Source organism: Cryphonectria parasitica, assembly GCF_011745365.1.
Source record: "Cryphonectria parasitica EP155 unplaced genomic scaffold M406scaffold_9, whole genome shotgun sequence".
In the NCBI taxonomy this organism is placed as follows: domain Eukaryota; kingdom Fungi; phylum Ascomycota; class Sordariomycetes; order Diaporthales; family Cryphonectriaceae; genus Cryphonectria; species Cryphonectria parasitica.
This window is the reverse complement of record NW_024468917.1, coordinates 2,090,941-2,115,563: the sequence shown is the minus strand read 5'-3', so window position 1 is coordinate 2,115,563 and position 24,623 is coordinate 2,090,941. Positions and strand designations below refer to the sequence as shown.

Here is a 24,623-nt window from a genome sequence, read left to right as displayed (position 1 = left end):
CTCGATCGTGGCCCAGGGGTTCTCACCACCTGCATCGACCGTCACTGTCAAAGTACAGCCGGACGGCGAGGCCACCAGCCCGGACGAAGACGGTGGTGGCCAGAGGGCCAGTGGAGATGAAGCAGCCAGCGACGACGACGACCCTGTAGGAGAGGTTGCCAATAGGAATGGCAAGCGAAAACGACCAATCTCCGTTTCGTACGTGTTTGTCCTAGTTTGGTCCTTTGATGCGAATCAATACTATATCTTTTTGCCCCCCCCCCCCTGGAAGCCTCCCCCCCAATCCCCAGACTTTCTTTTCCTCCGGCGCCCCGGATCTATCCCTTTTTCTGTCACTATCCAGCTTGTCCCTATTTGTCTTTTCCTTCTCAAATTTCCTTGGTCTTTAGCTCGGAACATATCAAGTCGTTGTTATGTTACATGTCTGCTTATAGAATCTCTTCCTCCTCCCATCGTCCTATTATTCCTTCTCCCTGCCTTGTATAGTTCCTGTTCCCCATCTGAGCCATGTTATATCAACTTTTCTTGTCGTTGACTTGTTTTTGCTTTTCTATATCATCATCACCACGAATTTCATGTCTTCTCCCTGTGCTGAAACTACACCGCCGGCGCCCCTCGTAGAGGAGACTATCGAGGTGGACCCTCGTGCCGCGGCAACTTCGCCCGAGCCCGAGTCCAAGAAGAGAAGAGTTGCTGACGAGCTTTCCATTCCAAGGTGCGAGCTATGTAAGCAGAGAAAGGTGCGGCTACATCATCCCGTTTTTTTCCTCTTTCCTGCTCCTTCTTTCTTCTTCTGTCTCGTTGCTCCTGATGCTCTCTATGTCTCATATCCCTGATTCAAGTGGTGGGAGACAGGTGCAGGATGATGATCTAGACAAAGGTCTTCTACTAACGCGAGGTGTACGAACTCTAGGTGAAATGTGACCGCGGTCAGCCCTCTTGCGGCTGGTGCAGTCGCAATGGCCAATTATGCGAATACAAAGAGCGCAAGAAGCCTGGTCTGCGCGCTGGTTACGGGCGTGAGCTCGAGCAGAGGCTCGATAAGCTCGAGGAGATCCTGCGTGCTCACTCCGAGATCATCCAGGCGACCTTCACCGCAGCCCAGTCTGCGCCTGCCGGGCTGATATCACACCATCCACCCCCCTCCAGCATCCGAGGGAGCAACGCGAGCATTCCCAGCGACCATGGCACGCCGCGCGAAGCTCCGCCCTCCATCTTCGGCAGAGCAGACTCGGTGCGGACGAACCAGGCCCAGGCAGAGACGGCCCTGTTCCTCCAGAAACCCTCTACGTATCCGCCCGTCACCCAGGCGATGGACTTTGGGATCCCACCCCCAACGCCCACTCTGCATGATGGCATGACCTCCGCTGTCAACATGTCCAGCCTGTCACCCACAAACCACAGCCACATCTCTGGGATCTCGGGAGGATCCTCATCAGCTGCAGCTGCTGCAGCCGCGGGCATGGCCAGTGTTGCAGCACAGGAGTACTATGGTACCAATGGTGCTGCTCCAGTGCCCTCTCCGACCGTGAATCTCTCGCACTCGCAAAACCAAGGCTTATCTGCGGACCAGGATCTGCCTCCTTACGATCTCCTATATGCCCTAGTAGATCTCTATTTCAAACATATCAACACGTGGTGCCCAATATTACATCGAAAGACAACGCTGGATTCGCTCTTTGGCCCTTCGATGATAGAAGAAACAGACAAGATTCTGCTTCACGCTATCGTGGCCACTACCTTGAGATATTCGACAGATCCTAGACTGACGGAGGAGAGGAGGCGGCACTATCATGCTATATCAAAGCAGCAGGTGTTGCTCTATGGCATGGAGAGCTCGTCGGTCAAGTCTCTGCAAGCGCTCGTCATCCTCTCCCTTGATCTCTGCGGTGACAGCAACGGACCGCCCGGGTGGAACATTATGGCCCTCATCACCCGATCTGTCGTGCAGCTCGGTCTGGCCGTCGAGTCGAGCTCCTTCAGTGTCAGCCCTAATTTCACCTCTATATACACACTACGAGCCATGATCCTACCCGAGCCCAGAGATTTCATTGAGGAAGAAAGCCGACGGCGCCTTTTCTGGATGATCTATCTCCTCGACCGGTACGCGACCATCGCAACAGCTTTTGAGTTTGCCCTGGACGATCGTGAGATCGACCGCACTCTACCCTGCCGCGACGACCTGTGGATGAAGAACCAAAAGGTCGAAACCCGCTGGTTCAGCGACCACCAAGACGGCATACAACATGATCCACATAACTGTGAATCGCCCGAATTCAAAATGGACAACCCCCAAAATCTAGGCGCTTTCTCCTACTACATCGAAATACTGGGGATTCTTACCAAGATTCATAACTTCCTCAAACAACCCGTCGACATCTCCGCCCTCTCCGACGTGGAGCAGTGGCAACTGCGCTACAAGGAACTCGACAACACACTCACGTCCTGGAAGTTTGGGCTTCCGGGTGAGTTTGGCAACATGGCGAAGCTTTTCCAGCCCGGCAGCGCCAAGCAGCTCAACTGCGGCTGGGTGATGCTGCATGCCACTTACCACACAGCCGTGATCCGGCTTCACTCATCCGCTGCGTACCCTACCACCCGCTCTCCGATCTTTCACCCTTCCTACAGCGCAAGCCAGCGCTGCCACGGCGCTGTCGAGAACATCCAGGCCCTCGGCGAGTTTGTCGCGACCAATGGCTTGCTCTCCAAGCTCGGCCCTCCCTTTGCCTTCACACTGTGGGTCGCGGCTCGGCTCTTGCTCGTCCACGGCAGCACGGTCGAGCACAAGCTTTCCCCGCAGCTGCCCTTCTTTGTCGACTGCCTGCGCGAGATGGGGCGGTATTGGCCCGTGGCTGCGCGGTATTGTAGCCTGCTTGAGCGTGTGCTAGACGAGTACCGTGATGCCGAGAGGCAAGGAGGGTCAGGGATACCGGGCGAGAGCGGCTCGACGCCCGGGCCGCAGCCGACGAGCGTGAAGATTTTGGCTGATATGCGACGGACGGCCTTTGACCTGGACTTCCTCATCAGCCGGCAGCCGAGGCACGTCCCAGGTCCCGCCGGGCAGAGCATCACGGGCTCCACCCCGGGTCCCTCTGGCGCTGCGATTGGTGGCGGCAGCGGCACCGGTGGTGGTGGTGGTGGTGGCGTCAGCGGATTTTCGGGGAGAAACACCAGATACCCCAGCGTCACGCCAGCTAGAACACCGCAGCCTCACGATCTGGAGTATGTCGACATCTTTGACTTTTTCAATGTCCCACGCCTGCCTTTCGGGGCCCCGGCAGATAATGGTGGTGGGAGCATGCCTTCGGAGAACGGGAACGGGTCTGGATCTGGGGCCGGTAGAGACGGCGCGTCTGGCGGCAACATGTCTCTCGAGGCTAATGGAAATGCTAATGAGTTTAACATTACTGATTTTATGGTGGATGCGAACAGAGACTGGTTGTTCAAGCAGGACGGGGCCAAGTTCCTCACCTGAGCCAGACGAAAGCATTGGAATGAGGCGTTTGGTTGCTAGCATTGGAAGAAGGGGCGGGGGAAAGAGGGATCAGTACAGTTTTTGATGAAGGTCAAGATGCGTATTCATAGCGTATGAGTTTGATGATCTTATCACCACCGTGTCAGCGGGGTCTGGCATCTTGGCCCCTTCTCATCAATCGAAGAAGCAGTATTGAGTGTATATGTCGTTCTGCTGATCGTCTTCTAACACGTGCATGTTCCTTCCACAGCCCTGTCAGACCTATTCTTTCTAACTCTTTTCTCCCTTTTGTTTTTGCTACTGAACTAAGCCTCCTCATTTTGAACGTCATAGGTAACGTTTGAGGTGAGCTGGACAGAGATGAGGAAGGTGCAGACCGTGCAATGAATGAAATGCAAGAGCAGCCTGCAGGTGGAGTGATGTCTCCGGGAGGGGAAGAACGTGCCTGGACAGCTCTTTCTTTAATTTCACCAGCCAAATCATGCAACCTACGCATGCCTTCCGTTTTTCGTTGGAGATTTCTTTTCTCCTCATCGCCCCACAACTACTGTAGCCTCAACTCTCTTCTGATTCTCTAGCCCTTCGTACTGACGGCTCTCCACGGTTCAGGCATCTCTACGCAAGGCATCAACCTGCCAAACGCAACTTACCTAGCACTTGTGACAACCTTATTGTCTCAAGGATAGGAGAATCTATCAAGATGCCTGAAGCCACAGTCAAACCGACTTTGAGTAAGTTCTGGAAGAATTGTCAACCACAAAATTGCGTGCTGATCAAGAGGCGCCACACAGGGGTCCTCTCCCAAAGCCAAGCGTTTCCGAGACTCTTCTTTGCCTTCACACCACTCTGCAGCCAGAACTGCGCTGATGATCAGTTCGGTGTCAAGAGTCTCAGCTCAGGCCAAGGATTCTTGCCCCAGGACGACGTGTCCAAGTCAAGCTTGCCTCAGGCCATTGTCAGTTCCGTTGGCAGCATTCTAGAGGAATACGAGGTGGACAGGTATATGAATTATGTCTACGACGACACTGAGCTTCACACAACCATCCTGCAGGCCGCAATGCCTATCAATCGGGTTTTCATTTTTTGTCCTCCATGCGTTCAAACTATGACAACTGCGGTGTCGATATGCATAAACCAGAACGGCATGCTTTCTGAGTGGCGCGTTCGAGTTGAGTAAGTATCAGCAATGTTGATTAAGTACGAACGATCGAGACTTGTGGCTCACTATCTCATCCGAATTGAGTAGCCATCGTCTCGGTTGCAAATGCTGTCCCGACACGGCCAGCGCTTTAGCACGGATTGAGATGATTGCGGACACGATCGCCGACGTGAAGTCAGGCAACCACTGGGCCAAGATCCTCTCTGCCGAGACGAGCTGGATGGAATACATGGACCACGGCTGGCTGGAGCAAATCCTTTACAACGAAGAGACTGAGAATGCTTCCAATGGCCTTTCGAATGCCCCCTTGTCCATGGACACCTCATCGCCGACGGATACCAAACTAGACACCAGCGCCGCCCATGACGATGCGGGCATCCGTAGGATGCTTACCTTCGACGGTATGGCGCGGTCCAAGGCGGGTGCCGTGATTCTTGCCGATGTGGATCATGCAGGCTGGATTATCGACTCGCCTCCTTTCCCTGCTGGTACCCGGCCGGCTCGCACCGGCGACATGTACTTCATGAAGAGTACCGTTACTGGCGTAGCTCACCGTAGCTTCGTCGGATCGTTCTCGGTCAAAGATGCCTTGAAGAGACGCCGGAACGAGTCCCCGCCGCCCGTCTCATCGGAAAACAAGCGCCAGCTTCGTTCCCGCAAGTGAGGGAGTCATTGGCTGTGGTGTACATATTTGGAACGTGCCAGATAGGCTGGGTATGATCCAGCAAGGACCTGCATGGGAGGGATATGAGCAATTGCCATTCGAAGCTGGCAGATATGTACATTATCCCCCCCCCCCCCCGGGGGGGAAAAATTGAGACTGATAGTAGATCACAAAGATCACAAATGTACTGATATTACGAATAACGCTAGGGTAGGGTCAACTACTGACCTTCTAGTTCTTTCACTCTCACAACTCTTTCGCAGCACTTCTTGGCAGTGGAAGATCACCTCGCCCTCGCCCTCTTGATCCAACACAAGACGCTGATTGTTGAAGACGTGCTGCCGTTAAGAAAACCATCCGCTCTGCGGGCGTCTGGCGAGATCTGATGGAAGGACGTTGCCTCGCTGTTAGATGTCCCGAGGTCGGACCCACCGAGGGAGGCCCTTGACCCTAGTCCGCTGCAGGGTTCCCCACGATCGGTGCTGTTGATCGACGAGGGGTTGAATGAGCCTCCTTGTACAACTCTCATCGGAGAAAGTAGGGAGAGTACTTGATAACAAATGTGACCAGGTCATATCTCTTCCAAGCCGTGCTTTTGTCTGGTCATGATACCCATATTCCGGCCCATTTTCCATTTTCTTGAAGACAATATTCGGTCATCTTGACATCTTCTTGGTACTCATCTCAAGCTGTCCCTCGTGCCATTTCTCGACCCCACATTCAAGGCCACAACGTGCATTGTCTCGGTTGTGAGACAAACGACAAATTAACCCTTGACCACCACCTGCGCCAGAACTCAAGAAAACGACAACGACGGCGTTTCCAAGTTGATAGATCAAGACGGGTGTTGTAATAATAAAAATGGCACCCACAAACCTCCTAGCCGGCAAAACGGCCGTCATCACAGGCGGCACGACTGGCATAGGCCGTGCCATATGTCTCGAATTCCTCCGGCAGGGCTGCAACGTCGCCGTGAACCACTTGGGTCTAGAGAAAGACAAGCCGCACCTGGACTCCCTCCTCGCAGAGGCCGACCAGCTCAAGTCCTCCGCCGCAGCAGCAGGGGCAGGGCAGGCCGTGGGCAGCCTCGCCCACCTCCCAGGAGACGTGACGGACCCAGAAACAGGCACCAAGCTCGTGGCCTTCGCGCTCGAGACCTTCTCGACGGGGCGGCTGGACGTCTGCGTGAGCAACGCGGGCATCTGCACGTTCGCCGAGTTCCTGGACCTCCCAGCGGATCTGTACAGCCGCACGGTGCGGACGAACCTCGACGGGGCCTTTTACGTGGTGCAGGCGGCAGCGCGCCAGATGGCGCTGCACCAGTCCCCTCCCGGCGGTTCCGTCATCGGCATCTCCTCCATCAGCGCGCTCGTCGGCGGCGGGGGCCAGACGCACTACACCCCGACCAAGGCCGGCATCCTGTCGCTGATGCAGAGCACCGCGGTGGCGCTGGGCAAGTACGGGGTGCGGTGCAACGCGCTGCTGCCCGGGACGATCAGGACGCAGCTCAACGACGAGGACCTGGCGGACGAGGCGAAGCGGACGTATATGGAGGGCAGGATACCGCTGGGCAGGACGGGGGACACGAGGGACCTGGCGGGGCCGGCTGTGTTCTTGGCCTGTGAGGAGCTGAGCGGGTATGTGACGGGCGCGCAGCTCCTGGTCGACGGCGGGGCGTTTGTGAATTTTCAGTAGTAGCAGCTGAGGGGAGGATGAGTTTGAGCATGTCCTTTGTGACAGGAAAATGTAAAAGTGGAAAAGAAGAAAAAAAAAGACACAATCTCGGAAACCAATATTGCTGTAATTCTGCGCAGTGCTCGAATAAGCTTGACACTTGAGTAGGTCAACAAGCCTTTGCAGCAGAATCAATACTTTATAATCAGAATATAGTTATACAATACATGCTCACGTTGCGACACATTAAAAAAAGCGTAAATGGAGAAGAAAAACTAGATGATGAATGTAGCGCAAGGCGCTTCTATTTATCTTGAAATTGCTACGTACAAAATGCAATGGCAATATTTACGAATGAACTTGAAATAACCTCTACATCGTGCCGGGACCCAGAGATGAATGCTGCTGCTGCTGCTGCTGCCACCTACACCCCCCTTCTCTTAAGAAGGATAGTACTTGGAGAGGATGCTCTCGTAGGCGACATAGGCAACACCAGAAGGAGGCTCAAAAGCGTAGATGTAAGTGTTGCCCCACCAGGGGCCAGCACCCCACCACAAAGCACCCAGCCAGACGTCGCTGTTGTCGGAGAGGTAGTCGAGCATGCCGGTGACGGCCGTCTCGCAGTCGGCGTTGGCACCGCCGGCGAACTCGCCAATGATGCCGATCTTGCCGTTCTCCTTGAGCCAGTTGGTGGCGGCCTCGACGCGGTTCTGGCCGATGGTGGTGTTGACGCAGGTGGACGAGGTGCCGGAGCCGTCGCTGTCGAGGTACTGGTGCATCTCGTAGACCAGCAGGTCGTCGACGGTGTCGGTGATGTTGGCCATGTACTCGCTGTTGCCCGAGGTGGTCCAGGTCCAGGCGCCCGTGTACGAGGTGCCCTCGACAAAGATGTACTGGGTGGTGGCGCCGGCGGCGCGGATGGCCGAGACGCAGGCCTGCATGAGGTCGGCGGTCTGGGTGTCGGTGGTCATGTCGTGGGGCTCGTTGTTGCAGTCGAAGACGACGTTGGCGTTGTCGGCGAACTGGGTGGCCACGTTGGTCCAGAAGGTCGTGAAGTCGGACGTGGACGAGATGATGGTGTCGTCGTACCGCGCGTAGTTGTGCGGGTCCAGCACCGCGTAGCTGCCGGCGTCGGTGATGTACTCGACCACGCTGGTCAGGTTGGCCAGGTAGTCGGCGTCCAGCGTGGCCGTCATGGTGCCCTGGGCCAGGCGCTCCATGAGGAAGGGGATCCGGAACATGTTCATGCCATTGTCGATGAGGACCTGGATGGCAGACGTGTTGGGGAAGATGTAGTCTGTGTTCCACACACCAGGGATGTCGCCCGTGCCAAACTCAGCACCAGACTCGCTGGCGCCAAAGAACTTGAAGCCGCTGGAGCTGGAGGAGCTGCTGCTGCTGCTGCTGCTGCTAGTCGAGGCCGCAGAGGAGGTGGCCACGCTGCTGCTGACGCTGCTGCTGGCGGCGGCGACGGCGGCAGCGGCACTCGAGGCGCTGGAGGTGGCGACGGCGGGAGCAGAAGAGGAAGAAGAAGAGCTGACAGCACTGCTGCTGCTGGTGGCAGCAACAGGAGCAGCACTCGAGGAAGCGGCGATCACGGCAGCAGCGCTTGAGCTAGTCGGGAGGCTTACATCGGAAGAGGAGCTGCTGGGAGACTTGCTCTTGCAGTTCCGGCGCTGGACTCCAGGCGCCGCCAGAGCAGAGGCCGCGAAACCAGCCGCGAGCAGGGAAGTAGAAACACGCATAATGAATGGATGCGTTGGATTTTGGGCGAACAAGGAAGAAGAAGAGAAAAAAGAATGTGGGGTTGAGATTGTAAGACCAAGGCAGTAAGTAGGCCTCTCAGAGATACTTACCTCTCGCAGGAGGAAACTCACCTTATATGAGAATCCATTTAAACAGATTCGACCCCATTTGACGGCCAAGTCTCTGGTTGATGGGGTCTTGCTTGTATTGTGCCAGGCTCCCCCTCCAGGGGCGCACCCAAGTCCTTTCCATCATGTTCAATTTGGAAGACCGTGTGCGAGTGGCGGAAAATTCAAGAAGTGGAATCATCACCCTTTTTTCTTCTTCTTCTATTTTCCCAAATGATCAATTTGGCTGGCGTGTTTTGAAACCTCGCCCAATCCTCCTTAGCGAGCGTTAATTTGAAACGTCGGCTGGGAGGCCTGGTGGAGACTGTTTACTGCGAGAACGTGCTATCCCTCCCGGGTCCTAGCAGCCAAGGAGGTTCTAGATGGCGCGGTCATTACGTAGAATATTAAGCGAGTCTCCTGTATGTGGTGATGATGATGGGGCAGCCAAGAACTCGTTGCAGGCCAGAACTGCCCCTAGACAACAGCCAAGGGGGAATAAGAAGAAGGAAAAAGGGGTGGAAAGTTCGATGACAAAACTGGACGATCTTGTTTGCTGTGGACCACAGTCTTCGTGATCGGGGCTAAGCATTTTTCAGAACTTCCTCGTTGCAGGACAACTTGCGAGCAGGTATTTCCTCTGCAATCAATCAATGCATACATAATAAAAAGCGTTACACACTTACAGTATAAGTGATATGACATCTGTAAAAGCATCTGTACCATGGCGCTGAGGAAAATCTCACCTACTACTAAACAAGATTCATGTCAGCCATCGTTGCGAAAGGGCAAAATCAAACATTTACAGGAACATTAGGAGTAGGCGGTGGAAATGTAGCTTGATACCATGCTATTAAGCCATTTTTCCTTCTTCTTCTTCAATATGGTGCCCTTCTGTCTCAACTCGATGTTCTCAAGACAGGAAATTCCTATAACAAACACCAGGCCTTCGTTTATCCCGATCGAAACGGCCCACCAGAAACAGCAAGGGAATCCCTTGCTGCTACAACCCTTGGAAGTCCCATGGGTCATATCCTTGAAAGCTATATATGTGCAATGTAGAGTTGGAACCAGACAGCGTCAGGCCAAGGTGGTTGGTTGTATGCTGGTTCGAACGGCACCATGAGTGAGACTGAGTTTGCTAGTCTGTCACAACTGCAGGCAGTTTCCAAAACATATATTCTACGACAAGATTTCGCTGATCAGAAGTCAACCAAACCAGCACCAACTTTTCCGGCCAATTCACTGCCATGCACTCGTGTGGAAGACGAAACACATGCCAAATTTCTTTTTTACTTTGCTCGAGATTCTGGGTATAGTCAATAGGACCACTATTTCGCCAGCCTTGCCCTTCAACCCCGCCACGCGATTAAAGCTGTACACACCACTCCCACCCAGTCTCGACTCAATAGCGCAAATGCTCGCATGCAGGACCCAATCATTCCACGTTGCATAATACATAGCAATGCACAAAATTAACACCAGTTTGCATTTCCCATGCAACTCAGTTTCCAGCGGCCGCACCATTCTCAGCCGTTGCTGCCTTCCGGACCACATTGTCCTGATCAGTCTCTGTGTCTTTGGACCCCGTGCTCTTTTCGTCTTTCTTTCGGTTGTTGAGCAGTAGTGCCCTAAAATCGGCGTTACTTTTCTTCACAGGCTGGGTAGGTCCGGCGCCGTTCGGGGCCGGATGAGAGGAAGAGCTTTCGCCCTCCTTTTTGACCTCATCACTGGACTTGCTAGCCTTGTTGATCACGCCCGTGAAGCCGCCCCTGCCTTTGGTCTTGCCCCCCAGCATCGGTCGCCGAATCATAGTCGAAGGTGGCGGCATCATGGTGGTCTTCTTGCCCGAGGACGCCGCGGATGCTGGCGGTTTCTGGTCGATACGGTCGACCCGTGTCTCGCCCTTCTCCTGAAACAGCGCGCCTACAGATCCCGTCTTAAGCTTTCGCCCTTCAACCTCCAAGCCATCTAGCGACAGCTGAGCCTTGCCGGCCATTGCCGCGTCAGCAAACTCGAGTATTGCACCCCCGTGGTCTGGTCGCAATGTCAGTTTCGAAAGCTGTCCGTGGGGCTCCACTAGAAGTCGCACGCGTGCATCGTTCATCGTATCGGGGACGCCCATGATTGCAAATGTCCGCCCCGTGTCGCCTTGGTTTAACCTGCCCTTGCCGTCCTCACGGTCCGGCATAGCCTCATCACCCTCCTCATCAAGCGAACCGCTCGGGGCAGGAGACGGCGATGCTAATGCGCCGGTTCTCGAGACGGGCTTGAAGTTGACTGGCTTAGACTTCTCCACATTCAGAATTTGGGTTTGGAACTTGATCTTGTCCAGCTCCAGGATCGCAGTCTCGGCCTGCTCCTTCGTCTCGAAAGCGACGAATGCGCTGCCTCGGCTTTTCCCAGCCATGTCTGAGAGTATGCGAACACGCTCCACCTTTCCGTATTTCTCAAACAAGGCCTTGATATCGGTCTCGGTGGCTTCTTGTGGCACGCTAGTGACGTGAACCTCCCGGCCTTCCTCAATTGCACCCTCACGCTGTTTTTTGGCGCCAGGGTTAGAGATCTTGGCCCCCAGCTTGAACTTGCCCTCCAATACCTTGCCGTCGAGTTGTGTAGCTTTTGCGGCTGCCTCTGCGTTGCGGAAGGAGACGTAACAGAAGCGCCGGTGTGTGTTGAACTTGAGGCTTGGCCACCGTATCGAAAAGATCTCGCCACACCCCTTGAACAAATTGCGGATGTAGCGCTCGTCAGCATGTGGGGGATAGTTGGTCACGAAGAGGGTAACGCCCGTGGCAGGGGCTACCGTGATCTGAGTCTGACCAAAATATTTTCCGTTCCTCAGGAGTGCAGATTGTGCTTGGTCGGGTGTGTCGAACTCGATGAGACACAAGACTGACTTGCCGTCTTCTTCGTGTTTGTAGTCGATATTCTTGATGTGGCCGTAGTCGCGGAAGTATTGTCGAACCTTGGTCTTCGTAGCGTCACTCGGTAAACTCGACACGTAGACCGAGGTGTTCTCCCGATCTCGCTTCTGACGCAGCTGCTCGGCTGCCGCCTCCGACTTGACGCGCTTGCTAGATCCCTCGGCGTCCTCGGCAGGGTCGTCGTCGCGCACTCTCTTCCTCGAAGACGCATCGTCTCCGTCCTGCGTCGCCTCCTGGGTGGCAGCTACTTGGCTCTGCTCCTGGTACTGTGCCATCTGCGCCTCATAGGCTGCTGCCTGCTCTTCCTGTCTGCGTTTCGCCACCATCTTCGTGCCCTTGTGAACGGTATCGCTGGCGCGACGCACTGTCTCTGGTGGCTCATAATCGTTGCAGTGCTGCAGGTAGACCTCGTACACCTTCTCGGGCCAGTCGATCGTTGACCGGTTTACAGCGCGAGCAAGCACATTCGTGGCCAGGCTAGGTATATGCGGCTGCTTGGAGGCCTTGTTGGCTGGCGTCGGACTCCTGACACTTCGTCCCTTGTACGTTGAGAAGATCGACATCTCCCACATGTAGAAAGACAGCCAGAAGTTGTAGCTGTCTGCGTAGATGGCCTTCTTGGCCAGGTCATTCCAGAACTGGCGGGCAACCTCGATAGCACCCCCCGTCTCGGTGAGGTACTGAAGATGGATGCGTTGCAGGCGAAAGTTGGGGTCGCCCTTGTAATCCTTGCCGTAGAGGCGCTGCCCCCAGATGTCGACGTCCTCTAAGGCTGCTGTCAAACCTATCTCGGCAACGTCGGAATCCTCATCCGTCGCGTTGGCGTTCATAGCCCGACGCTTCAGAAATCCGCACCAGGCAGCATACATGTCAATCACCCCAGTCATGCCGTCCCTGTCGAGCTGACCGCTGGCGGTGGCAGCGTGCTTGATGCGCTCGATATTATCGTAAGACAGGCCAGATTCCTCGGCAGCCAATATGTAGCGTGCCCAGAGCGTACCAGACCATGGGCAGTGGGAGACGGCGCGCTGCAGGGTGTCGAGCAGGTTCGGTAGGAAGCGACCCAGGTCGGGGATGCTAGCCTGGCCTGTGCTCACAACGGTATGCAGAGACGACACCCAGACGACAAAGTCGGTCCAGACGCTTTCTTCCCTTGAGAACAAGCCAGTCAGTGCACGGGAAAAAAGGCCGAGACAAATTTCCACCAGCAGCCCCTGCATGCTCGCGCCCTTTTTGTTCTGCCGCATCTCCCAGTCCAGATAATCGAGTATGGCGGCCTTCTCTTCTCCCGTCTTCTCCTCGTGCTGCGCGTTCAGAATCTTCAGCTCGAACACCTCCCGTTCGTCCCAGATCTTGCGGGCGTCTCGGGCGGATGTTGTGATCTCTCGCATCGTGCTCTCGTAGGCGGGCCGGTTGTACTCAGACAGGAATGTAGAAAACATTTGGGAGGTGTCTTCCCAGGTTTTGTGCGGGGTTAGGAGGCGGTTTCGAAAGAGATGGGTGATGCGTCGCAGGCCTTCGTTAGTCCGCGATGTCGACAGCAGCTCCATCTCGAGAGAGATCCACTTGTTCCACAGCTCATGGCTGTCGCCCAGGCGGTACCGCGTAGCCTCGTAGCCTTGCTGCCAGAGGCTCAAGGCGGCATCGAGAGAGAAGAGATCGCGGGCGACCATTCTTTCTTCGTGAGACAGGCCCTGGCTGTTAGTGTTGCGCGAATAGCACTCGAGGTACAGAGACCAAAAGTACTCGCAGTAGGCAGTCCATAACTTGACGCTGCCAAACTCGGCGTTGATGGCCTGTTTGTAGCGCTCGATAATTTCGACACGGCCGTTGAGGCCTCTCCCCTGGATGCGACTCTCCTCCTCGATGAAGCTCAGCCATGCGTCCTCGCCTATAGGCGGCGCGTGGTTGTTAGCCATGATCGCGACCGCGCAGCAGCTGGCCGGGTCGCGAGGGATGGCGCAATGGACAGATTGGATCACAACTCGAGTCGTCGGAACGCTGGGGGGGGGGGGGGGGGCAGTTTTGTCGCGTCGCTAGCCTGAGCGCGCAGCCCAGCTGCAAAGGTGTGCGTGCAGACGCGACAAGATTCGATCTTGGCGGAGGGGACCGTGAACGAGACAATGGTGGCCGCGTGCTTCCCTCTCGCCCTTGGTCTCACGACGGGCGACGCGCAGACGAAACGTGAGAAGATGGAGTTTGTCGGCTATCGTCCGGCTCTAGCCTTGCTCTGAACCTCAGCGGGAGCGGGTGTGCGGTTGTCGGTGGAGCTTTGGATGATGATGGTGGTGGTGCTGTCCGGCGGCCTCTCTTCCTGATCCTCCTCTTCCACGTCGCAAAGGAAAACCGAAGATGATGGTACGGTAAGGAACGGCACCATCTGAGAAGGACAAGACGAACACGGGTGTGGTGGAGGGGTTTCTCAAAAAGGAGCGCTGCAAGATGGGACGATAAGAGAAGTCCAACACAAAGTTGCCGGGTGCCAAGGGTGCGAGAAAGAAAGAAAAAGAAAAATACGAGAAGTAGTTGATGGAGACCGCGACCAAAGTGAATCTGACTCTGACTCTCTCCGGCCGACGAAGAAAGAGAAGACCTGAACCCGGGAACTGAACCTTTGAGGCAGGGTCGGATAAAAGGTTGTAGGGATTCCCCAGGACCCTACCTAGCGCGCCTAGGTACCACCGTAGGGCACGCTAAAACACCCCCAGATGCCACTACCAGCACTGCACTGTACCCTGACACTGTCACCAACGCGCTGTCACTTCACATTACCTATCGCGGCCACTACCAGTGCCCACACTGTCCACCCTGCCCACCCCGGGGGCCTGTAATGAATGGGCTTGTAATGGCCCAGCCAGCTCGGAAGCCATCACCGAGCTTGTGCCCGGGCCCAGTTAATCCGTACTCAGGAAGACACATCCAGACACACGCACGCATTAAGCGACGGAGGAGAGAGTCATGGGTCGGCTGCACGAGTATGGGAGGAGAGTTGTGATATTTAGCTGTGGGTTTTGGTTTCGGGGGATTTTTTTAATCTTTTACGGTGGCCTCCCTTGTTTTTTTTTATTCTTGTTTTACTTATTTTGTCCTACTCTTATTGCCGAGTGAGACCAGCCAGATTCTAGAAGATTTAAGAGGCGGCATGGTATGACATCAGTATTTGTAACATTGTGCCCTCCTGTCTCTGGCAGAGCCAGGAGTAGAAGACCTCTTCTTCGGGGTAAAAAAGAACTTTATCCCTTCCTGTACGATGGTGTACTATTCCAAAGGGGATTAGGTGATTTCCAATTACTCCGACGCTGGGCATCACGAGAGGAGAGCGAGAACGGCAGAGAAGAAGGTGTGGCCGGTGGGGTTTCTCAGCTGTGTGCGCTATATGCTGCGTGTGCTGTGTGCTGTGTTTTGCCCTGATCTTACGGCAAGCAGGAGGGGAGGAGGCTGCAGTCCCCTAAGCCAATAATATTACTGCGGCGTGCTGTGGTAGGAGGAACTGCACTGGCGGGGGGGGGGGGGTTGGTCAGGGTGTGGTAAGGTGTGGGTGGAGACTATGACGTCGGACTGCCTGGAAGCCCCGGAGGCTCAGAGGGGGAAAAGGCCATGCACCTACAGATTACTTCTAGACCCTGCTAATCGCTGAGCCCTCTAGCACATTTCCATGTCAGACTCGTGGTGCCTTCCCTAGCGGCATCTTATCCAGCACTGACTGTGATACAACCATAAAAGTCATTGCTTTTTTTTTTTTTCCTCCAAGAAGATGGGAGAACCGATGGGAAAGAGGAGGTGGGGGAGACCTACCAAGGGTCCAATGGTCGCTGACAAATACTGCAGGCTGTCCTTCGTGGCCTGTTATAGGTACGAGCCAGGATGTCCCGGACCTCATTTCATTCAACCGCCGTGGCTGGGTGACACGAAGACGGACAATGCCCACCATGTCGAGGTTGCAGTGTCTTCTTATTCCCGTGGCTGTCTTCTCTTGGCACGCATCTGCCACCCGAAGACAAGCCTTGCCAGCGTGCCGTCTTACCCGAGAGCCTGCAGTCTCTCTGATCAGGAATTCTGATGAAGAGCCCACCCAGAACGAACGGACTCCGTCCGGGCTCTTGGCGACAAGGAGGGGTTGGTAGACAGATTTCATACGCAGGTCCCAGCAGAACAAGAATGGGAGCACATAACGGCCTCAATGTCCTCTTTCGGATACCATCCCTTCTAAATCCCCTCTCCATGTCCTTTTTTCCTCCAGACCAAGCGTTACAGGTAAACAGGTAAAAGACTTGAAGAAGTAGCTGACTGTTGTTCATCAGCAGTCATCGTCGCCAGGCCCAGAACCCCCCTCCCCCCAAAGCCCCTTGCAGCGCACATCACCGCAAGAGGAGCCGCCCTCCCGATCCGGCGCCAGGCCATTCTAGATCGGGCCGCCAACCTTAAATGTGCGGAATGACGTGGTCCTGCACACTGCGCAGCTCATGATACCTTCGATCGACCTTATACCACAACGGGCGACGAGTCTGCGGCCGCGGTGTGGATCATCTTGTATCAACCCTCACCGTCAATCTCGCAGGCCATGAAGGGGGGGAGGGGGTGACATGTCCCCTGAATATCATTTTCCCTTTTGGCAACTCAAGTAGGGATGATTTAGGCCCGGTCCTTACAGTACTTTAAAATTGGTTCCCGTGCCCGCCGCCACAGGGTTCTCTATCGGCGCAGGGCGCTTGTCGATCGGAACTCTATCTCGGCCAGGTCTCTTGTCCCAATCCAATCGGCGCCAGCTCATTTGATACCACGACAACTGCCCGGGACAGGAGGTTGCAAGTGGCTGTGAGTCGGCACGCGGGGCCTCATGCCTAATCGCAAGCGTGTGGCAGCCTGCACAAGAATAGTGATCTGGCGGGCTTAGAATTGGACATATGCACGCCCGGAGATGATGTGTAACATTACCAATCCAATGTCTAGTCACTCTGCTTCGGTACCAGTGAGGTCCTCTGAGGGGAGGAGGGTACGAAGTCTCCTCATCGCTAGATATACTGTGTCCTCGACAGTCAAAGATAGAATAGCTATCTGGGGGTCGATTGGAGAATGATTTGGGCCGGTACTGGCAGACTGGAAGGGTCTCAGTGTTTCCCTCCAAGGTTGATGCATTGCATCACATGGGCTCCATCTACGTATGTACCCATACAATAGCTTCAATGAAACTCAACCATGTCATAGACCGTTTTCTTTCACAAGATCATATGTCTCCAGGAGCGGAGTGACTTGTGTGAAGGCGTCAAGTCCAGTTGGGCCACGATCACTGCATATGAGCTTCAACCTGTTTAAAGTTTTTTTATGACAATGCAATTTCGGTAAGACTTGAAGTTTTCTTGCACAATTTGAAACAGGGAAAAAGGGGGGTAGTAAATATTATGAATTATGGTAGAGGAAAAACCAAACAAGAGTCAAAGTGGTCCATACATCCGACCTCGCTGCCCCATTCGTCTGAACTTTGACGACATTACACTAGTCTCCAGAGTCCCTAGTCCTCTCCAAATCTGTCTCTTTGTGTGTTTCCTGGTCCTCCACCTCCTGCTGTTTATTTTGCTTTCCCTGCTGGTCAGAGCCGTGGTTGCTGTTCTGGCTCAATGTGGCAGCCTGGAAGTTGGTCTCCCAGTAGTGAATATATTGCAGCTGGGAAGATGCCCTATGCGGGGTCTTCTGGCCCAGCTTCAGTCTCTCATAGGCTGAATCGAAGTCTAAGTAGGTATCCATACTAGTGATATTGCCGGATGGCAGCTGATTGAGATTCTCTTGGGTCACAGATGAAGTGCTCCCCTGAGCTTGCTGAGACTTCCTGATAGCCCGCAGAGAGGTTAGTATCAAACCTCAAAAGTCGTTACCACAAGGATACTTCTCAGGATTGGCCATATACACACTCCTTATGATGGGAATCAGTCATATTAGTGGAAGATGCGTGCAGTGCTTCTAATGTTGCATGTATAAGGGGTACACGACCAATCTTGGTTGAGGACGTTTGTTTTGAGGACGCCCATCAATGGCAGCGCCTTCGTCCTAATATATCACAACCGAAGTCCACATTCTGATTATTCTGCTCTCCTTGCAACGCATTAAACCAAAAGCCCTTGCAAGGGCTTCGGATAAGTTTCACTAAACTTCATCACCCTTTTCATATCTGATTGGAGTCATTAAGGGAACCGGACCCTCTTCTCCCTGTCGATATTCCTCTGGATGTCCTTTTCCTATGTGTAAACTGCACGGCATCTGAAATTCTGCCTCGGAAAATCCCTGTGTCAGACTGTACCAGCAAGCTACCACGCTCCCTGTGTAAGTTGCATGCATGTCAAATGACCCATCTTCAAAGGTTTTGCTGCTTGGCAGGTGGGATCTCCCAGAGTAATGACTGAGTTTTTGTCTAAGGATGCACTATGATTCATAACCGAAGAATGACATTGACACATCCCTCTAGATACGAACTATTCGAATAATTTAGATGAATGATTGGTGCTGATAATGAGCAGCCTCTGCAGACAGCCAAGGTAAAACGCGTAGCATGCCCACCTCAATGAGGGGATGTCTCAGACTACCTATATACTGCCATAAATATGAGACTCCAGTTTGCAAATTACGTTACGACTGGTATAACTCTGATACATCAAAAAAAAAAACAGCCCGTCCCGCCGAGGTAAATATGGGTCAACTTTGCATGCAGCTTGGTGTTTCCATGTCTAAAGTAGGATACAAAGATTTGAATGGTCTCAAGTGGAAGGTAAGTTAACGGTTATTGTATGGATGTGAAGGAAATTCAGAACTACCATGTGTAGTCGACGTGTTTCATTTCTTTCAGGGCCCCCAAGGGCCCCCAAGGACATCAATGAGTGTGATGATCTCGTCTAGATTCATAATCACATTTGTTGCAAGACATCATTCACAGCATATGTCTGACCTTGATTGGTAGAAAATCACCAATACTCCTGTTGAAGTCAAGCTATAGGAAAGATTTCAAGGAGATAACATCATGATGAACCTAAGAATTCCATCCTACAGGCCCGATGTTAGACGGTCTCTCAATAGGCACATCCAGGTAATCAAATCCAGCATCCACACCCCCAAATACAGTTGGCCCAAACGCAGTCTGCAGAAGTGAGATACCCAGATCACTTTCCTGGTCACCAATGAGCGTGGCATCTTGTCCAATAAGCCCTTGGTCAACCTCTTGGGAATGTTCATCTTTGGTCCAGTGTCCGAGGCCAGTCGTGACACCTTGGCTGGGCCAGGACAGCTCCTGGAAGCTGGGTGTGTTGTTCTCGACAGCCTCCATGGCTTGATTCTTCTCCCATTTATGAACTCGACATAGATGGGCCCGAAGATTGTCATGGCGGCCTGCGGAGAATGTCGCCAGGCACTCCGGGACCAGGCAAGGGAGCTTCTTGCCACGCTGATGCGTCCTTATGTGCCGCCTGAGATGAGAGCGCCAATTTTTGTTGTTGGGCCCCTTGGGTTTGTGCTTGCACCTGGGCCACGGACATCTGTCGATCTTCCCCTTTAGATTTACATCCTGCATGAGGGCCGATTCCTGATCTGTTGAAGCTGCAAAATTTGGGGTGTGAATCGTTGCTTCTGTTGCGGCTGCTGCTGCTGCATGTGTGCTAGGGTTGTTCTGAAACGAGTGCATACTGGCGGCGTTAAAATGTGCGTTGCCGACAGATTGACCGTCTCCAAATGCATTGGCAACGCTGTCGGCTTGCGAAGGAAGGTCGATTTGCGGGTTCGTCGGGACAGGAAAGACTTCTTCAGCAATGGGAGGGTAATGCGACGGGAGGGGAACAAGAGCGCCTGGCCCTGATCCACCATGATGCAGTGTGTATTCGACGGACGAGGTGGGTAGCATAAAGTCAATTCCGAGGCCAGAGCCCTGTATTGTTGCTTGTCCAGTCTCATCGAATAGGTTCCCAGAATGTTCCATCATTGTATCGCTCACCTGCTGCATTTCAAAGGGCCTCATTATTGCCATTTCGTCTTTACTTTGGCCAAAGTTCGACCAGTGTGTGTCTTGAAAAGCTCCAGATGGTGCCTGTGGCGATAAGAACCCTGGCGAAGCAACCATCTGCCATCCCTCGTGCGGTGATCCGTCGAATACCGTCGTACCCCAGGATATAGGTGTCCACGGAGGCTGGCTCGATGTCGTGAGAGAAATGGAGGAGCCTGTATACATTGTCTGGGGACTGAACAGCAAGGGGTCACCTATCGAACTTGTTGGCATTCCAATGTCGCTGCTGTAGTGATTGGATTGCCAGGACTTCGAAGTGCGTATCCGCTTCAGATCCCGGTTCGACGTTCGAATGGGAAGGGAGTCTTGGAAAGTACTTGCTGGATGGCAAAATTCGCTGGATCCTGAGGGTTCAGCCGACAACGACAGGCTTGCGTCCATCTCGTGCGGCCCTTGTGATGGTGACTTTGACTTGGGGGTCTCCTGTTGCTGTCGGCTGCCCTCTCCAGTTTCATCGCCGCCTTGGCTGGAGCCGACTGTGTTCCCGTTGCCGGAAATCGATGGCTCAGAGCCGGAGTATTGCGAACGCTTCCGCTTACCAATGGAAGTCTTACCGATGGTAGTCCTCAACTCGTGTTCCACTGAGGTGGACCGACTCTTGAAATCGTAACCGTTGTAAGCTTTGCAGCCGAGACCTTGGCATTCCACTTCACCATCGCCACAAAGGCTGAGATGGTGTAGCACAGCCCATGGAGTTGAGAATCTCTCTTTGCACTTATTCATGGGACACTTTCGCTGTTCGCCATCAGAGAACGGCAGATTCAAGTTGCGGCCGTGAGACTCCCCCTGCTCCCGTATCATGTCGAACATCATGCGCTCTGGTAATGATCCCCGCCCGGCGCGATGTTTATACAATCTGGTATGTGGTCAGCTGATGTATTGGATCAGCTGATGCCAGCCAGGTAGACTCACGGGCAGGATTCATCATGGCTTGGTGATGATGATGATGTTGATGATGATCGAGAGTGTGCAGAGAACCTTTCAGAGCAAGACTTGCTTGCACTTTGCGTAGGAGAAGGCATCTTGCCTGTTTTCGAGCCGTTGTCCTTGAGACGACCTGCAACCCAAAGAACTTGTGACGAGGTGGGATGTGCTGGCTCATTGAAATGCAGCAGTCATGTCAGCCTCTAAATAGGCCTATTGAACTCTTTCATGACAGAGATAAACGATAATGGTTCCATACCAACGAGCCCTTCGACACTTGAGCCCTTCGACACTTGAGCCCTTCTCCGTAGTACGCCCTTCCTCAGGGCATCAAAGCCAGGCATGTGAGAGACCAGGTAACTGGATACCGACAACGTTAACTTCACGCTATTAAGGATTGCTCCCTGCGCCCTGTGTGCGATCTCGAATCCGAAGGTCCCGGCTCAATTCCTAACACGACCGGTGAAGCAAAGGCAACGTCGTATTCATGGTGAAGGCAGTTGTCTTCGTCTACCGGCCTGATAGTGATTGGTCGTCCATAAATGATGTGCCCGACTGGTTCCTTCGTCCAGAAATATCGGGAGGCAACAAGGCAACGAAGGCTAACAAGCATTAGTATGTAACGCTTATGCCCGAATTCTCTGGGAGAACGCTTTGTATTTTTAGAAAAAGGTTGCCGGAAGCACAGTTCCAGCAGTGCAAGGGTAGAATGTCTCGATCGAAGGTCGTGTAGGGTGCTTCCCTCGCAGGGACAGGTCTCATACTTCCGATATAGTTGTTGATGACAAGGCGATATCTCTGTAGCTGCAGGTCTATGCATATTAGGGTACCGCTGACGCCAAAGGGTCAATTTGCTGAGATCAGGGTTGAAACAGATTTGCTTTCGAATGCCGACGAATACCTTTTGGGAGAAGGAAAGGGGGCGGTGGGGATTTTCAATGTAGATGGATAGTAGAAATGGCTTCGAGCGAAAGGTTTTTGGAAGGAGTTCTGGAAAATAAGTCCATGAGGCCATGGCCAACAATTAAATATATGGTTATCAGCAAAACAGCCCCCATCCTTCACGCTCAGCTGCGGCTGGGTATCTCGAATGCTCTTCGCTATCCATCGGTCTCATGCATGATATTTCTGTTGGTTGTCTCATCGAGGCAGTGCAATCATTCATGAAAATGCCAATTATTTTCAGAGGTTAAGGCGTCTCCGTCTGAAATGGCAATATGGTCGTAGAAAGGCTGTAGCTGACCGTGGTGCTCTAGAAAGTCCCGCCCGACAGCCAACATTGAACTAGGATGCTACGCTGTGTCTGCGTCCACCAACATCGCAGGCAAATTGAAGTCTGACATGTGGTATTAGGGAGTGATGATCCGTGGGGGTAGTGACTGGTCCATGCTGATTGACCGTGAATGTCATTACATTACGTCGAAGGTTTCGTGGTCCCTGCTATTATGGGATATTTCCAAGTGCTTCTGGCCCCCTCTATCGCGTTTTGACCCCCAATTCCGGCCCCCACCAATGAACTATTTTTGGGGCTTGAGCTGCCCCCAAATATATGGTAGAGCTCTGTGACATTCATAGTCGCCTGGTCTACATGTCTTGCGACTCTGTAGAGGCGGGCATTTGCCACAATGCTGTAGGCATGTCTTGGCCTCTCTCTGGTCACAGGTCTTGTTTGCAATCAGTAAAGCCCCCTCTTCTCATCATCAATTTTTTGAATCAGCAAAATAGCGGGCTGTGGGCCATCTTGTGACCTTTCCTGCCAGCGGTAAGGCAAAAGACTAATGCGTTTGTTCGCCTTGGGCACGAATGCCTTCAGCTATGCTACAGAAAGATGCTGAATGTGGAGGCTGGTGTCATGGGTCTCACAGCAAGGTCAGCATTCGCGCCTGAACTAGTGATATCTGCAGAAACTCGCATAATTGCTCACACCTGTGCTCAGCTGCTTTGGCCAGATGAGCACGACCAGCCACCGAGATTGCAGTTTCGGTACCGAGCTCGAAGAACGGTTGCCCTACCAGAGCTGACATTTGAGAGTTCGGCTGCCTTCTTCGGAAGAGATATGTGGTGCCATTGTTTGTATCGAGACAACCTTTGGCCCCAAAAGGATCAATGCTCGGGGCATTCTTCTGTGGGAGACTCCAATGGGGGGGGGGGGGGATCAAATAGCACTCACTAGGTCCCACTCACCACAGCCTTATTCTCAATCCTTCGAGCCCGATCTTACAAAGTTCAGGAAATGGGAGTCTCTCGCCAGCGCACAACGCCACTGTCAGCACTGGAGGCTCAACGCCCCCGTCAGACCGCGCAGAAGCCGGTGAAGTGTCCCGCATGCACCTCCTCGGCGGCGCTCTATCCGGCCCGGCGCCCCATGAAAGCCTTGGCCCTTACGGAGTAACGGAGCGGGCCAGTTTAACGTATTCATGCAGAACAATGTCTGCGCGCCTGCATGCACGAACAAATGCCCCGAATGACATCCTCGATGGTGAGGAGACAGGGTTGTGGTCGTATGAGGACGACTGGGTGGGGTTGAGGTGACGTCTGCTATCTATAATCTTATCTAATCTTATCACCTGTGCTCAAGTTTTTGAATCCCACGCTGAGTCCTCCAACAAGTTCGTATACTTTAATACTTTTGCGGACCCGTACGGTCTGCTTACTGTCTTAGCAAAGACTCATGAAGCGCAAAGGCCAGCTACAGTAAGGGCTTTGTTCTCGAGGTCCCTCGGCGTCAGAAGATGGGAGCCCCCCCTCTCCTTTTTTTTGCTTTTTTAATTAAAAAAGGAATTCCCCTCTGTGGCGGAGCGCAGGGGCAACGACAAGAGGTGTGTGCGGCCGTCCGCCTCACGAGAGGGTCACTGCATTATATCCTCTACATTGCCAAGATGAGCAGGTCGTCTGCAGCACGTACGCCTAAGTGTATCATCTCATAATGAATGCCTACGATGCTCCCTGCCTCAGCGAAGCCCCTTCCCTCCGCATGTGTCGGACACAAGCTCACCGTTTGGCCCTGAGATCTTCAGCAGTGGCTGGAGCGTCGCCGTCTCTTACTCTGGCACGTGATATTTCAAGACACCAAAAGTACGCCTCGAGGCTCTAGGGGAAATGGTGGGCTGCAAACACTACGCAGCTGACGGGCCTGACTTGCGGCCCGGACCTAGTGAGGATGGCCTAGGCTTCGGTAGTTGTTGTTGAAAAAAGTGCAGTTCTACCTGGTGACTTTAGTAGCTCAGATCGGCTCTTTGCTTAGGAGGGTGCGGAGGTGTGCTGCTCTCGACTTGGTGTCCTTGGTTCATTTAGTCATGTTCATGTGTAGAGAGCGTTGGCATGCTCGCTAAGACCGCCACGACGGTTGACTTTGTTTTCCATCGTCATTTGCTTCATCCTGCAGGTTCATGATCATCTACTGATCAGATCATGGATTAAAAACCCTGGAGAGCCCATCTGTGCTTTGCATGTTGCAGGGAGCCGTTTCAACGCCCGACTGTAGCACTCTGAGCACATGGTGTGAACATTTAGGATAGAAGGCAGAAGTACAGTAGGGAAACTACGTTACCCTACCACATCAATGAAAGGTGAATCAAGAAGCTCGGAGTTGTTCGAGACGAGGCTCAATTTGGTAATGGTATCAATAAAAATAAGAATAAATAAAACGCTTAATGGTGGATCTATATATGGTCGATAGCCAACCAAAACCAGGCCGACCAGAACGAACGTGCCAGCAGGACGTTACAGTCCGCGCCAAGAATGGCTCCTTGTATTTTCTTCCCCTTCACATCCTCAGGCCAGCCCATCGGACGGGTCAACTCATTATCGAGTCTGACCCCTCTTGGCTCTGCCTTCTGACCAATCCAGTGTCGAAAGAGAGGGATTCTCATGCCAATAGCCTATCTATATCATGATCGTGTCTATGAT

General features: G+C 53.4%; 6 protein-coding genes across 6 annotated transcripts; 3 read left to right on the top strand and 3 right to left on the bottom strand.

Moving 5' to 3' along the window:
- Positions 1-124: 124 nt before the first annotated feature.
- On the top strand, positions 125-3,469 carry M406DRAFT_226415 (uncharacterized protein; the record flags this gene model as incomplete). Its single annotated transcript, XM_040915741.1, has 4 exons — positions 125-214; positions 669-740; positions 914-3,086; positions 3,195-3,469. Coding segments are annotated over 4 exons (2,610 nt in total), but the record flags the coding sequence as incomplete, so codon positions are not given.
- A 706-nt stretch (positions 3,470-4,175) lies between these two features.
- On the top strand, positions 4,176-5,298 carry M406DRAFT_73454 (uncharacterized protein; the record flags this gene model as incomplete). Its single annotated transcript, XM_040925624.1, has 3 exons — positions 4,176-4,474; positions 4,614-4,648; positions 4,769-5,298. 3 exons carry the CDS (start codon positions 4,176-4,178, stop codon positions 5,296-5,298), a joined length of 864 nt encoding a protein of 287 aa, XP_040771983.1.
- An 861-nt stretch (positions 5,299-6,159) lies between these two features.
- M406DRAFT_48359 (uncharacterized protein) lies at positions 6,160-6,993 on the top strand (the record flags this gene model as incomplete). Its single annotated transcript, XM_040924362.1, has 1 exon — positions 6,160-6,993. The coding sequence occupies one exon, from the start codon at positions 6,160-6,162 to the stop codon at positions 6,991-6,993; it is 834 nt and encodes a 277-aa protein (XP_040771982.1).
- A 431-nt stretch (positions 6,994-7,424) lies between these two features.
- Positions 7,425-8,351, bottom strand: M406DRAFT_27471 (family 5 glycoside hydrolase; the record flags this gene model as incomplete). Its single annotated transcript, XM_040918230.1, has 1 exon — positions 7,425-8,351. A coding segment is annotated over one exon (927 nt), but the record flags the coding sequence as incomplete, so codon positions are not given.
- A 1,978-nt stretch (positions 8,352-10,329) lies between these two features.
- M406DRAFT_343136 (uncharacterized protein) lies at positions 10,330-13,671 on the bottom strand (the record flags this gene model as incomplete). The annotated part of the gene is made up of 2 exons (XM_040921843.1): positions 10,330-10,427; positions 10,557-13,671. The coding sequence occupies 2 exons, from the start codon at positions 13,669-13,671 to the stop codon at positions 10,330-10,332; spliced, it is 3,213 nt and encodes a 1,070-aa protein (XP_040771980.1).
- Positions 13,672-18,683: 5,012 nt separating this feature from the next.
- On the bottom strand, positions 18,684-19,350 carry M406DRAFT_358443 (uncharacterized protein). Its single transcript, XM_040923896.1, has one exon. It carries the CDS (start codon positions 19,302-19,304, stop codon positions 18,768-18,770), a length of 537 nt encoding a protein of 178 aa, XP_040771979.1. The 5' UTR covers positions 19,305-19,350; the 3' UTR covers positions 18,684-18,767.
- Between the last annotated feature and the right edge of the window lie 5,273 nt (positions 19,351-24,623).

Excerpts from the sequence above, each read along its gene's own strand:
- M406DRAFT_358443 (XM_040923896.1), bottom strand. The coding sequence starts at position 19,304 with ATGCAGGATGTAAATCTAAAGGGGAAGATCGACAGATGTCCGTGGCCC.